Source organism: Nomascus leucogenys, chromosome 14 (assembly GCF_006542625.1).
Source record: "Nomascus leucogenys isolate Asia chromosome 14, Asia_NLE_v1, whole genome shotgun sequence".
Classification (NCBI taxonomy): Eukaryota; Metazoa; Chordata; class Mammalia; order Primates; family Hylobatidae; genus Nomascus; species Nomascus leucogenys.
In genome coordinates, this window is record NC_044394.1 from 75687046 (window position 1) to 75701814 (window position 14769).

The following is a 14769-nucleotide window of genomic DNA, read 5'->3' on the forward strand; positions in this document are numbered from 1 at the left end:
TTATTTTTTCAACCATTCAAAAATGTAAAATCCATCCCGAGCTCATGGGCCATACACAAAAAGGCAGCAGGCCAGATTTGGCCTGAGAGTCATAGTTCACCTGCCCCTATATATATTTTTTGTTTGTTTGAGGCAGAGTCTCACTCTGTAGCCCAAGATGCAGTGCAACGGTGTGATCTTGGCTCACTGCAACCTCTGCCTTCCAGGCTCAAACAATTCTCGTGCCTCAGCATCCTCACTAGCTGGGACTACAGGTGTGCGCCACCACACCCAGCTAATTTTTTGTATTTTAGTAGAGACTGGGTTTCCCCATGTTGCCCAGGGTGGTCTTGAACTCCTGAGCTCAGGTGATCCGTCTGCCTCAGCCTCCCAAAGTGCTGGGATTATAGGCGTGAGCCACCGCGCCCGGCCTACCAGCCCCTATATTGTTATTTATTTAGAGACGTAGTCTTGATGGGTCACCCAGGCTGGAGTGCAGTGGCGCGATCTCGGCTCACTGCAACCTCTGTCTCCTGGGTTCAAGTGATTCTCCTGCCTCAGCCTCCACAGTAGCTGGGACTACAGGCGCGTGCCACCACGTCCAGCTAATTTTTGTATTTTTTAGTAAGATGGGGTTTCACCACATTGGCCAGACTGGTCTTGAACTTCTGACCTCAAGTGATCCACCTGCCTCGGCCTCCTAAAGTACCGGGATTATAGGCGTCAGCCACTGCATCCAGCCACCAGCCCCTATATTAAGCTGTTTTGAACCCAACCAGGAGAAACTTGAATTTTGTATTGTTTCTAATCAGTTATTTATAGATTCCTTGTATCTGAGGCAGAGAAAAAGTGACTTTGAGAATTTTTAAAGGGCAGGAATTTCTCAGGTGTGTTTGTCATTCAGGTATTCTCAAAAAACAACTATGTTTGAGTGCAACATAATTTAAAAGACAGAACAGCTAAAGGAGTAAGTATAGGTACATGGGTATGTCTTAGATGTTATTTTGGGACACCAAAAACTTCAGGGAAGAAAGGGTGAATGCCTTGTGAAGGTCTGGGGCTTCCAACCCACCGGAGCAAGCATGTCACTTGTGTCACTTCACTCTAACTATAACCACCAAACACAGTGGGTAATGCTCCACTGTACAAAGTATGTGAATAAAGTCAGTTTCAAGTCATATTTAATACTTTAAAACAAAAGTCTAGGAAGCCCAGTGTTTGTCATGCCACCTTTTACCTGCCTCAGTTTTGAACAATTTCAAGTTTGACGCCAGAATTATTTTCATGTGTATTACAGTGCTCTTTAAGTACATGCACCTCATGTTTCAGAGCACAGCCTTTTATTTAAACTTTAAGAGAAAAAAATGTTTTCTGGCAGTGGCCATGGCCAATTTTAGTCTCTGAAAGTTTTTCTGTTAAGAGTCCACAAACATAACAAGAAACGAACACGTGAGTAAGAAGGAATGAGAGTTGGAATGGGTCTTATGCAATACTTGAGACTGTGTGAAAGATGTTTGATAGCACATGTATTCAAAATCAAATAACTGCTCATGCAGAGAAAATCTGTGGTCATATTCAATATGCCCAAACCTAGGTGGGTGTTCCTGTGACGAGGCCTGTGTCTTATTCCTCACTGTATCTTTACTTTGCAAATAGTAGGCACTCAATAAAAATTAAACAATGAATTAACTGTATGGCACTATTCGCAAGATAACAATGCCACCTGCCTCACTGAATTGGTGGTTTGAATTCTGTGACAGTAAATAATGTTCAATAATAGTAGTATTTTTATCCTTATTTTTTTAAAAAAAGAATAAACCAAGGCTTAAAAAGATTATATAACTTCTCCAACTGAGTGATACTGAAACTCTGGTGTACTAACTTCAAAGTCCTTACTCTCTCTGATTCCTATTAGCTCAGAAACTTCATTTAATTCTGAAAATAGGCTTAGTATAACTAGGGTAAAAAAAAAATATTACCTAAGCTGATTAAAAAAAAAAATCCAGGCATAAACAGACAATGGTTTACCTTTCTTGGCTAACCTATACTTCTGAATAAGGAAAATGATCATTTTCTCTACATTAGGGGACAAAAGTGGCAGAAATACAAATCCCTTCTATGACCAGATAACTACATCACCAGAATGGGTGACAAAATATTTCTCTTTAAACAACTAGAACAGGCAATACTTAAGAATTACTCTTCCTCTTTTAATTAAATTCTAAGCAAAAAAAAAAAAAAATCTAGTTGTTCGAAAGAGCATTATAACTATGTAAATAACTACCTCCTTGGCATATCCGTTATTTTACTCATGAGTACTTTGGCTATTGTCTGAAAATAAAGAAAAGATTGGTTTAGAATTTTTTTTATATAACTTAATTTTTTCAAAAAAGGAAATTCCTCCAAACCCCGAAATCTGAAATTAAAACTGTTTTTGGTAACTTCACTCTTGGATCCACTGTAGACTGGAGTCTACCAATAAATGTTGGTTTCGGAGGTCACTTCCAATTGTCTATCTGGTTAGCAATACAGAGCTCAATATTTTCACTAACCTCACATACAAACTTCGTAACAATTTAAACTCTGAGACTTTTAAATTGTTTAATCCAGTCAATTCAAAGTTAACACATTAAATGTAGCTAAGAGACACCTGACATAGTAGGCAGTAAGCTCTAATAATGTTAGTGTCAATAATAGTCCTTTAATGCTACCCTCTTCAAAAATTGGTGAGTCAACAATTTTAAAATAAATGTTTCTTTAGCAAATTACAGTTATTGCAGTATAGCTGTCTATGACAAATACAAATTTAATAGAGAAGTTTTAAGCTTGTCAATTTGTCCTTGTTACATTTAAATAGAGAATTTAAAATAAACTCTGGAAGTTAGTTTGTAAGAAAAAGAACAATAGTACACAAAGTATAGATAACCTTCCCGCAATCTAATCAGAATATTCAAACACTTAAATTAAGACCTTCAAATTAAAGTACTAAATAGTAAATGTAGTTTAAAAAAAGGAAGTCTCTCTTTACTGCAGCCTTCTGTCATCAGTAAAACAGGAACACCCCAGGAACAGAGAAATCAGTTAACACAGTATTTTAACACATAGGCTTAATGTTGTAGAGGCTTTCAGAACCTCAAATCTAAGAAATTTTCAGTAGTTGCAACAACAAAAAAAATTATGTTGTTTTAGGGAAATTCACTCTGAAAGCCAAGAACTCTAACCTTTTTAGTTAAAAAGGTTTCCAGATTTTTGATGTCCTTCCTTCCTAGGCTACATTCAATAGTTCCACTGCATTCCTTTGTTACACCATTTCAGTAACAATCTCCATGACACCCCTCCCCCAACCCCAAACCACCACAAACTACCCCCCTTCATCAAAACACAGACAAAAACATGTTCCAATCAGCCAAAGAAAACTCTCTTTAAACTAAGGGGAAAAATCAATTGTTTTCAATTTAAAATATTTCTGGTGATTATATAATTTTTAAAGACATAACAACACTGCAGGTTTGGAGAAGGGGTAAAACAACTTAAAGGATTTGTGAAGAAATGGGCAAAAGTATTCTGGTTTTGCACAGTTCCAATCAGTACAATCTTGATATTGTGTTCAGTCTTTAATTACAGACTAAGAGGTTACTTTTCAATTAGTACTTCCCAAAGCTGCATCCACTTAGGCATGAATCCCCACTGCACTTACTAGATTAGATGTCTTGACCTTTAGCCAACCATGACTTTCCACTCACCTTAGCTCTTCCTCCGGTAACCCATTTACTCTCAAACTATCGGGACGATCTCGTCTTCTCCTGTAGAGACGTGAATGTGAAAGCTCTTTAAGCTGTAATGCAGTCATACTTCTCTCCACACATCAATTGCTGACACTTTAAAGCATTTATGCTCAGCAGTGTGGCTGCCAGGGGAAAGCAGTGTCCCTTGCGGAGGGACCTCAGCACACCTGACTCAGCCTTAGAAACCTCCAGGCAGGCCAAGCTGCTGAAGCACAGCTTCCTGTTTCTCACTGGTGCACACCCTCCTCAGCAAGGCACAACTTGCCTTATCTCTGGGCCTCGCACCTTGGGGAGGGGGGAGTCGGTGACCAAGAAGGCAGGTTACTTACTTGTTTATTAATAAGCAAAATTTAATTGTTATGAATAATCACACCAATTCCTTTAAAAACCTTGCCAGGACCACTCTGAACTAAAATTGGGCTAAAAAGCTCCAGTAAGGTACTCGCTAAAGAAGGGTCCTGCTGTTTTATTTGCCAGGAAATCCATCAACACTTCACAGGCAGTTGTCAGTTTAAAGAACCGCCTGGTTATAGTGAGCTCCTTAGGGACATTTTCCTTAAAAAGGAGAGGAGGGGCAGAATTCTAAAGGGAAGCAGTCCAATTCCTCCCCCTTACCACACTCTACTCTAAATCCTCTTCAGAAGGGAAGGAAGTGTCTTTGGTCCACCCACCCCTCATTAAATATTACTGAAAAATTCATAACTGAAAGGAAGATGGTTTCTTCATTCATTCATTGTAATTACTGTCTGTGAATAATGCCCTCTCCTAGGGCAGGCCACCCCAGCTGACACAATGCTGTGGGCTTTAAGGTGGAATGGGTCCTATATACCCTGTATTTATCTGTACATTTGACCTCGGAAAGTGACAATGTTAGGAAGGTTTTGGGTGTGGGGATGTGGACAATAGAGGACAGGTTTGGGGCAAGTCCTTCGTCATCCAGCTCAAAGTGATGCTACCCAACAGCAGGCACAGCACAGCCCTCCAATCCACTTCAGTCCCACTGGGAACATAGGACCACACCACAAACACAGGCTACCTCCCAGCAAGCTCTTAGCCAGTAGTTTGACTGCATGGTTCTAGGAATTTCTCTCTGGTCAATTTATACCAGCCTCTTTTCCTTTTAGAACCTTCTCGACAAGAGCACAGAGAAATGGGTCCAATAATATTTTTACACTAAGAGAGAGTTATTCCCATCTCTGAGAGAATCGGCTCTATATATACAAAAATTAAGGCAACCCATAGGAAAGGGAAGTCTATATCTTATTCCTTCACCCAGGACACAGATGCTAGTTCACCTGAGGGCTACCATTTGTTATGCTAGGTCCATGGCCCCAGGAAAAACAAATGACTTTTCATAATTGCCATTCAAACACAGCATATGTTTTTAAAGATGCAGGGAAAAAATTTACAATTTTTGTCACTACACTAGATTTAATGAGTGATGAAACACGTTTTAAAAAATCAGTTGACAGTTACATCTGTCTCTGGAAGGGTACACAAAAAACCAGTAATACTGGCTGCTTCTGAGGGACCTGGGGAGACAGGAGCAGAAGGAAGCATTTCCACTACACACCACTCTACACCTTCTGAACTTTGAATATACTGCCACTCAAAAACAAATAGAATTTAGAAGATTTAAATACCAAACAATTTGGTTTACAGTTACAGAAACATTTGAATTTAGAACTCCTAAAGTATCCAATTCTGTCTGGTTTTTTTTTTTTTTTTTTTGGGACAGAGTCTCCCTCTGTCACCCAGGCTAGAGTGCAGTGGCATAATCTCAGCTCACTGTAACTTCCGCCTCCCAGGTTCAAGCGATTCTCGTGCCTCAGCCTCCCCAGCAGCTGGGATTACTGGTTTGCACCACCACGCCTGGCTAATTTTTGAATTTTTAGTAGAGATGAGGTTTTGCCATGTTGGCCAGGCTGGTCTCGAACTCCAAGCCTCAAGTGACCCAACTGCCTCGGCCTCCCAAATTGCTGGGATTACAGGCGTATGCCACCATGCCCAGCCTTCGTTTTTTAAAATCGAGACAAGTTAAAAAAAAAAAAATGAATAGAAATAACCACTAATCTTCCCTGTTTTCGCCTCACCATCAACACAGAATACACGCCTAATGAATAAAATACAAATCAATTGTATATTCATTGCAAATACAGAAATCCCAACATTAAATATGACCTGTCTCCATAGGAAATGTAAATAATTGCTTATTTTTAGAAGAGTTTTTAAAAATTAATGCAGCTTGCTGACAAGGGAAAAGAACTTGGTGACTACTAAAGATTAACCAGACAGGAAACACCTAACTGTGTAGAATGAATCCTGCATTTGATGAGACTAGCGTTAAAAGGATGTGCAGGGGATGAGACAGGGTGGGGGAGAGCAGTAACAGGGACAGTTAGTTACCAAGCCATAAAACAAACGAGCTGAAACAATTCTTGCCCTCTGACTTTTAAAAAGGCTGTACTGACAAACAGGAACTTCAGCAAATCAATGTTTATTTTCTGAAGAAACTGCCACAACTGAGTAGAAGTAAATTCTGGGCCTTTGGGGAAGGCCCTTTTAACCAGGATCTTTTTTTTTTTTTTTTGAGACGGAGTCTTGCTCTGTCACCAGGCTGGAGTGCAGTGGCGTGACCTCAGCTCACTGCAACCTCCACCTCCCTGCAACCTCCACCTCCCGGGTTCAAGCGATTCCCCTGCCTCAGGCTCCCAAGTAGCTGGGATTACAGGCACGCACAACCATGCCTGGCTAATTTTTTGTATTTTAGTAGAGATGGGGTTTCACCATGTTGGCCAAGATGGTCTTGATCTCCTGACCTTGTGATCCGCCCGCCTCAGCCTCCCAACAGGCTGGGATTACAGGCATGAACCACTGTGCCCCGCCTAACCAGGATCTTTTCACTGAAGATAGAGAGAGAGAGAGAGAGAGAGAGAGAGAGAGAGGACTGCTTTCCCTCCCCAGCACCCTTCAGACAGCAGCACATCAGCACAGGGAAGGGGGGCAGATGGGCAAACACCCAGCACACACAGCAGGGCCATGACAAAGAGAGGGAGGAGGAGTCCCCATCTATTTTTCCTTTCAAATGTACTTTCCCATGGAAATGGAATTATTAATTATGCCTGAATTCTCAGATCAGGCCCTATTTAAAAGGGTTTTAAATTTCAAATAAGTGTCTTAGCATGATTTTGACAGTACAGAGGGAGGCCTGTATAAATGCATTTTCTGTGGGTTTCCAAATAGAGATATTTTTCATTTTAGCACTCTAAAAAAATCTTTGAAGGTCAGTCCAGACTCTCATTCAATGCAGAATTCCCCACCATCATTTTCCCCATGGCCTCATCCCTATACAATATCTACGACCTGGGATTTTGTCTCTTCTTGGACACTTGCAGTGATGGGGAACTCACTACCTCATAAAACTCCCGGGGCTTTCCCCCACATGCCCAGTGGTTCTTAAGGAACAACAGTTCACAAAAACTGGGAATAAGACATTTGCCTTAACAATTGGTCTGGCCCTAATTACAACTTTTTGTCCTTTTTTCCAAACTGTTGGGTTCTCCCTGAATCTGTACTTTGACTCCAGCAGATCTCACACCCTCATCCCAGCTGAGAGGACTGGACTCCAAGAGGTCCCCGGACAGACTGTGCTTCCTCTCACTTTCTAGCCTTTGCACATATGGCTTGGTAAGACTGGAAGAAGGATCACTGGCAGGACTAACTCCTGATCATCCCACTAAGACTCACTACAAGGATCATCTCTTCCGAGAAACCTTTCTAAACCCCATATCCCTCTTACCGCTGCATCTATAGGGCCAGGGACATGGAAGACAGTCACGTTTGTTAAATAAGCTTTGTGCTTCAGTTGTTCAACCAATTAATTTTGAGAGCCTAATCATTTTACGATGTTATGTTTGAGAAGAAATCTCCAGAGTTTTGAAGGTTTTTCATTTCTGCATGTAACACTCAACGTTACCTAAATGATATTTTAAAAGACACACTTGTTCTACAGTTTTGGAAAAATTTACTTTCTTGGTGAGACTAAAACTATGAAGATTTCATATTTGTGGAGTTGAACAGTACCTTCCACAAGTATAAACATTTTCCATTTGTGATAAGAATAAAAAATTAGCCTGGATTTTTGCCTAAACTTGTCATAGTCCAGCTTTTAGCATCCTGTTGCCATTAACCCCTTCAGATACAAGAGGGTAAAGAAACCTAATTAAACATCATTAATCATAAATATGATTGATTAATCATTAATCAAAATCATAAACATCATAAATATGATCATTAATGTTACTGAATCATCAATTATTTCTCCTATACAGAGTTAAGAAAGCTGCAAGCTGGTTTCCATAGCTAACTGGGGCTCACTGCCAGTACACTAGGTACTAATGGCCCGTAAACTGGTTGAGCAGCTGTATATTTCCAGGCCATTAATTTCCTTGTGTGACATAAAAGAAGAATGTTATGTTTTGCAGCTAACTTTGCACTTGATGGAAATGAATCATTTTTAGTTTATGTTTTATCTCATAAATAATCATTTACAGGGAAAAGCAAATTTTATCGAATAAAGCAAGAATATCCCTCCATACTATGTCCAACACACATTCATCTGGCAAACATTTATTTGCCAGCCAAGCTGTCTTCCTAAGTGAGGTCTCTCAAGAGTGCTCTAGGCTATAAATTTGAAGGAAGAACAGGGCTATGTATCTGCTGCAGAAAAGGGTTCAATGATGTACCATTGTGAGTAGGCTCAAGGTCAAGCTAACTGGAGCAGAGAGTATGAGAAGGCAGAAGCAACTGTCCACAAAAACTGTTCACTGTGTGGAAAAAAAAAAATCACCAAAATATGGTCCCACTCACAAGCAGATAATATTGCAACTGTCTACAAGCCCCTCTGAACTTTCTCCTTTATCAGGCTTCCTGGACCTCTGACACATCTGAGTGGATAGGCTGAGCTGTCATTAAAGCTCATATGAGGCCAGTGTGGTGGCTCACGCCTGGGATCCCAGCAATGTGGGAGGCCGAGGTGAACAGACAGCTTGAGCCCAGGAGTTTGAGACCAGCCTGGGCAACACAGTGAGACCTTATCTTTACAAGTAATACAAAATTAGCTGGGCGTGGTGGTGAGTGCCTGTAGTCCCAACTACTAGGGAGACTGAGATGGGGGTATCATGATCACTTGAGCCTGGAAGGTCGAGGCTGCAGTGAGCTATGGTCACACCACTGCACTCCAGCCTGGGTGACAGAGTAAGACCCCTATATCCAAAAAAAAAAAAAAAAAACACCCAAAAACAAACCAACAAAAAACAACAACAAAAAAAGCCCATGCAAACTTGCCTGTGTCATTCTCATACAGCAGCCTCTTCCACAACCAGCAACATGGGGCCATCAACAGTCTTCAGTTTAGACCACTAACAAATGTTCTCAAAAGCCACGGATACAATATGCAAATTTTCCAGGTATATTTCCAAATAATTTAGAATGCAATTCTAAGTAACCTAACCAATCCCACATTTTCAAGGGGCCAAGGGAGAGTACAAGGTAGGTTAGTGGAAGGATACAAGAGGTGACCAGTAGACATTTAGCTGACAAGGAAACTCCCTTGCTGTGACTACCTTATAAGTACACATGAAGTCATTTAACTATCACAGTCCTCCATTGTTCCATTTGGATCAGAAGTGGCTGAATTAGGTGACCTCCATGGTCTTCTCTGCAGGCTAACATTACTTGGTTTTCAGACAGGACCTGTGCAACATGACTCCCTGACTAAGCACACTTCTCTCCTTCTTCATATAGTCAGAAATCTCATTCCTGAATAAAGCAGGTACATATGGGCAGGCTCTGCACATTCAGCAATTTCCCAAAGGCATCAGTGTGCCAGGCCTTTGGGGTGTGGAGAAGAACCCTGAGCAGCCTCTGGGCTCCCCAGATCCTTCTCCACAAACACCTTTTCTTTGGTCACAAAGCTGCTTGAGGATAAGAGCTCTAGAGTAGATAAGGACCACAAAAAGGCATGCTGATCACCCTAGCCCCAACATACCCCTCACCCCGCCCAAAGAGAACAGAGGGTCCTCCTCAACAGAGCGCTGACCTTTCAAGGGAAGGAACACAGACAGAAGCTTGCAGCAGGACTGCACTTTTCCTCCCTGAGGGCAAAATATAGGGTATCTCACTCAATGTAGTAAACTTGCTTCTGGAAAACTACACATAAAGCTAAAACTTTAGCACATAGAATAATTTTTCTTTCCCTAAATGAACTTATTTTTAAAAGGAATTCTAGTGGTACTCTTCACAAATGAGAGCTTTTCCACAAATCCAGATTTTCCCATAATTTGACTTAAAACTAGATACATATATATGTATTGAAATCACTTTTTAGATATTGTTTCTATCCATTCTGCCTCTCCACCAACTATACATACAACTATATGCTATAGATTCTAGCGTATCTATATCTGCTCAGCATATTTCTAAACTAAACCGTCATTACAAAAAAATCCAATAGGTTAAATACTTCTGTGTGAGAGGAGAAATGTAACAGTTACTTGCAAGCTAACAGTTCCGATATTCTGAAGACCAGAAAGAAAAAAAAACGGTTCTTCTCCCTGCCCTGGAATTCAAGGGGTGTGTCTTAAAAAATAAACCACAATTCCTGCCCCACCCCAGTATAGGTTCATGACTATAGCCAATATTGTCAACACATCAACTTTCACTTCAAAATTGTTTTTACCAGGTTATCAAAATACTCCCCAGGTTTTGTGTGAAGTCTAATCTTAAAGGCAACAACGCACATAACAAGCTGTGTGGCCACGTTTCTGATATCTATATTATCCCTTTATTTATTATTTTTTCCTACCTCCGATATAAAAGTTCAATTCAATGACACAAATAGAATTTAGAAATTTAAGGGTATCTAGCCCTAAAGACAAAAGTTTTTCAAAAACTTTTATTTCCTATGTAGTGTTACTATGCCAAAGTGACTGATGGTAACTGAAAATGATAATGTAAACATGTACTTGGCATAAAGGTGTGTTCATGATCTACCATTGAATGAAAAAAAGACCATAGGCTACAAGCTATGAGATTCTATTTCACATGAAAAGACCACATATGTACATATCATGTATGTGTCCACACCCTCCCCAGCATCTAGAGGAGTGTCTACCAAGACATCTCTGGTTGGCAGGGACTGGAAGCCTAGGCAGGGTCTGGGTGGTGAGAGAGCAAGTGCAGGGCAGTTCACGTGGAGGAGACGCCTGAGCATGGTGAGGACCTGTCAGGGGGATGAGACTGGCAGAGGCATGGGCCTTCCAAATCCGGACCACAGGTTTAAAGTGGATGAGAAAAAAGCAAAAGTCACATGCTGAGGGTCTGTCATCAGCCAAGTATAAGAAACAACACAGAAGGGTGCCTGGTGTGCCCCCAACCCAGCTGTGCACCTCACATACCTTTAGTGAGCATCTAACCTAGGCTGGGGTCTGCTCTTAGCAGCAGAGACTCAGTGGCCTCGTGGAGCCTGCAGTCGAGTAGGGGACACTGGTATCAACCATATAATCACAATTTAAAACATGTCAAGTAGTAGAAAGTAGGGTGCAGAGTGGATGCTGACAGCAGGGAGGGGAGCAGGACAGCAGGGGCAAGCTTCCTGAGACAGAAACATTGGATCTGATCCAAGAAACCAGGCTCAAAAGCAAGAGGGCCGGACCCTGTGGCTGCGGGGAGAGCTGGGAGGTGAAATGAGACAAGAGACATGGGTGGTGGCATGTTTCAAAGGGCCTGGTGTTCTTCACCCTGAGAGGCAAGGGCAGCCCGTGTCTTAAGCAGGGTACTGACAAGATCCCATCTGTTTGCTGAGGACCCCTCTCTCTGAGGCAGCAAAGGCCCCAGGGTAAGGACCAGCACAGCTGTGCAGAGCCACATGGCAGTCCAGGGAACAGACAGCAGCTTGAACTAGCCAGGGTGGTGACAGAGAGAACAGCAAGGAGAGTGGACACAAAGATGTGTAGGAAGGGAGGGGAGAAGGGCAGACTGGACACAGAGGGCCAGGGAGGGAGGCAGGAAGCACCGACACTACTAACGTTTCTCCGCACATTCTTTTGTGGACATAGCAACAAACAGACCTGGTGAACTACAGCATGAGCCAGACGTACTTCATGTTGCCTTAATCTTGTCCACAGAAAGGTAAGCGTTTTAAACCTACTTTGACTCTAATAATAAAGACTTTTACGAGTTTACAAAAGAAAAAAGCTAGGACATAAAAATGTTTGCTTGTATTGTAAAGCTCAGTCAACTATTTATGTAATATAATTATTACTAACAACTGAGGTTGGAGTACCTACCCAGCACATTATGTGTTATTAACCTCCATCTCAACCCTATGAGGCATGTATCACAATTATACCCATTTACAGATGGGAAAACTGAGTCTTAAAGCAGTTAAACGACTTGACCAAACAATACAACCAATAAGAGAGTGTGGATCCAACCCAAGTCGATTTGACTGAAACAGGAATGTTTCAGTCATTAAACTGCACTGTCCCAGGGCCTAAAACATTCTCCCCCACAGACCATCACAAGGTCAAGTCTGAACTAGCATTGCCTCTTCAACACTGACAACCTAACCCCGGAAGCTTCTGGGAAACTGGGTGCATAACAGGTGCAGGAGCCGCAGCACAAGTCCCGGAGTGTAAACACTGACTAGAAACTACCCAGACACCTCAGCCAGCCCACACTTTCTCTCCCTCCAAATGACCCAGACCTAGTCCACGTGAATATTGTGAATGGTCGGTTTGAGGTTTCTGAAAGGAGCCTCGTGAGGTGCTCAGGTGCAGTCCCCACTCATGTGTATTCCTTTTCAGCTGGTTTTCTCCTGCAGGTTTGGAGGCAAAAGCTAGTGAAAGAAAGTGACCTTCTACGTAAATGAATTCCTAGATTCCTTAGGAGTCTTTGGGTCCAAATTACCCAAACTACTTTATTTCCTTTTAGAGTACATGGAATTTTTCAATGTTTCCAACAGTTCTGGGAAAAAAATAAAAAGGCAGATTCTAACAGGTTTTCTTCATCATAGCAACTATGCTGAAACCAAGGGTACTGTTGAACAGCAACACGCACTGGAAGCAATACAAACAGCAAACTTCAGGAGGGCGTGGGTGTATGAAGAGGCAATGATGATGTGTGACCACACCGATTTCGGTTCCTCTGAGAACACTTCATACCACAAACACACTTTAGAGCTCAAGCCAGTCAAGCAGCCACTTGCTCCTACTGCTTCATGCAAAAGAACTCTGGTAAAGAAGGTGATTTTAATTCTAAAACAAAAATCCAACCAGTCACTCCGTGAGACTAATAAAAGAAAGGCCTGAAGTTTTAATCCTCCAATCCTGATCTCAAGAACCCCTGCCAAGAGAAAAAACTCACTCTTAGGGCATATATATATATATACATATATATATATTTTAGATCATGGTTCACAGCAACTTCTGCCTCCCTGGCTCAAGCAATCCTCCTACCTCAGCCTCCTAGTAGCTGAGACTACAGGCTCACGCCACCACACCCAGCTAATTTCTGTATTTTTGTAGAGACAGGGTTTTGCCACGTTGCCTAGGCTGGTCTCGAATTCCCGAGCTCAAGCGATCTCTACGCCCTGGCCTCCCACAGAGCTGGGATTACAGGCGTGAGCTACTGCACCCAGCCTAGAGCCAATATTTTTGATTGATCAAAACATACTAGGGAACTATGTTCTACTGAATAAAAATTCCCAAAATAGAAGTGAAATACCTCAAAATGTAATGAGACCACTATATAGAACCAAAGCAAATGCACTATTTCTAAGGAAAGTGAAAAAAAACACTGATACATTATTTTTTAAATCAGAGCCTTGGGGAAGACCCAGTTCCTTCCCCGGGGCTCAGTATGATTTAGGAAATAGCAACTTGGTCAAGAGCTAGATGTACTGAGTGCTTCTTATGCGCCCAGAACTGTGATAAGCACTTTGCATACACTGGCCAAATTTAGTTTTTACAATAATCCAATGAAATAGTACTATTATTATTCCCATTTCAAAGGTGATGAGACAGACATAGAAAGTGTAACTTACTATACAGTTACTACATAATTGAGTGGAAAACTGAAACCTGGCCTCAGCCTGGTTTTAAACCATAACAGTGTACTGCCTTCTAGTCAGAAAATGGTTATTTTTCTCAGCAGTAGATGAGAACTTATAATCAGAAATCATTTAAAAATTCAACCATGGCTAAACACAATGTGGTATCCTGGACTAGATGATGGCATAGAAAAAAGACATGATGAAGGTAATGGAAGGTGCTGACAAGAGGGGAAGCTAGGTGAGGACTATGTGAGGATCATCTGAGCTCCTGACCTCTGCAACTTTTCTATAAATCTAAAATTATTCCAAAATAAGGTTTATTTTAAAAATTCAAAACTTTAATTCTACATGACAACAGAGCTGGTATCTCTGTCAACGACTGGAGGAAAAACAGAGAAGGGGTTTTCCTGCAGATTAAGAGACTTAACAGACATATCAATCAAATGTATTATTAAACTATGGCCTTTGTTTAGATCTTGGTTTAAAGAAAACAAATGTAAAAGGCTACTCTTGGGACAAGTGAGGATATTTGAGATTATGGGTGGGGTACTGGACGGTGATAAAGAATTATCACCCATTTGTTAGATATGGTAATAGCATGTCCATCTTCTCAGAGACCAGCTTATAAAAGAAAATGTCCATCTCCTCAGGGACCAGCCCTGAGGTATTTTGGGATGAAATGACCTGATGTCTGGGATTTACTTTTAAATAATTAAGAAACAAAAGAAAAAAGAATATGTGAGGCAAATATGGCAAGACAGTATTAAGTGTGGGTGATGAGTATAAGAGGATTGTTTCTTCTATTTTTATATTAGAATGAAAATTTTCAGGCTAGGTGTAGTGGCTCAAGCCTGTAATTCCAGCACTTTGGGAGGCCAAGGCAGAAGAACT

General features: G+C 41.3%; 1 protein-coding gene across 6 annotated transcripts in view; it reads right to left on the reverse strand.

Moving 5' to 3' along the window:
- Positions 1–14769, reverse strand: part of LIMS1 (LIM zinc finger domain containing 1) — a 152778-nt gene that overhangs the window by 61293 nt on the left and 76716 nt on the right. The window contains exon 1 of one of the 6 annotated variants that reach the window (XM_004090458.3): positions 3723–3980. The exons of the other annotated variants lie outside the window; for them this stretch is intronic. Coding sequence (XP_004090506.1) covers positions 3723–3829 — 107 coding nt within the window. The 5' untranslated portion in view covers positions 3830–3980. Of the gene's footprint in view, positions 1–3722; positions 3981–14769 lie in introns of those variants that run through there. 6 annotated transcript variants of the gene reach the window in all.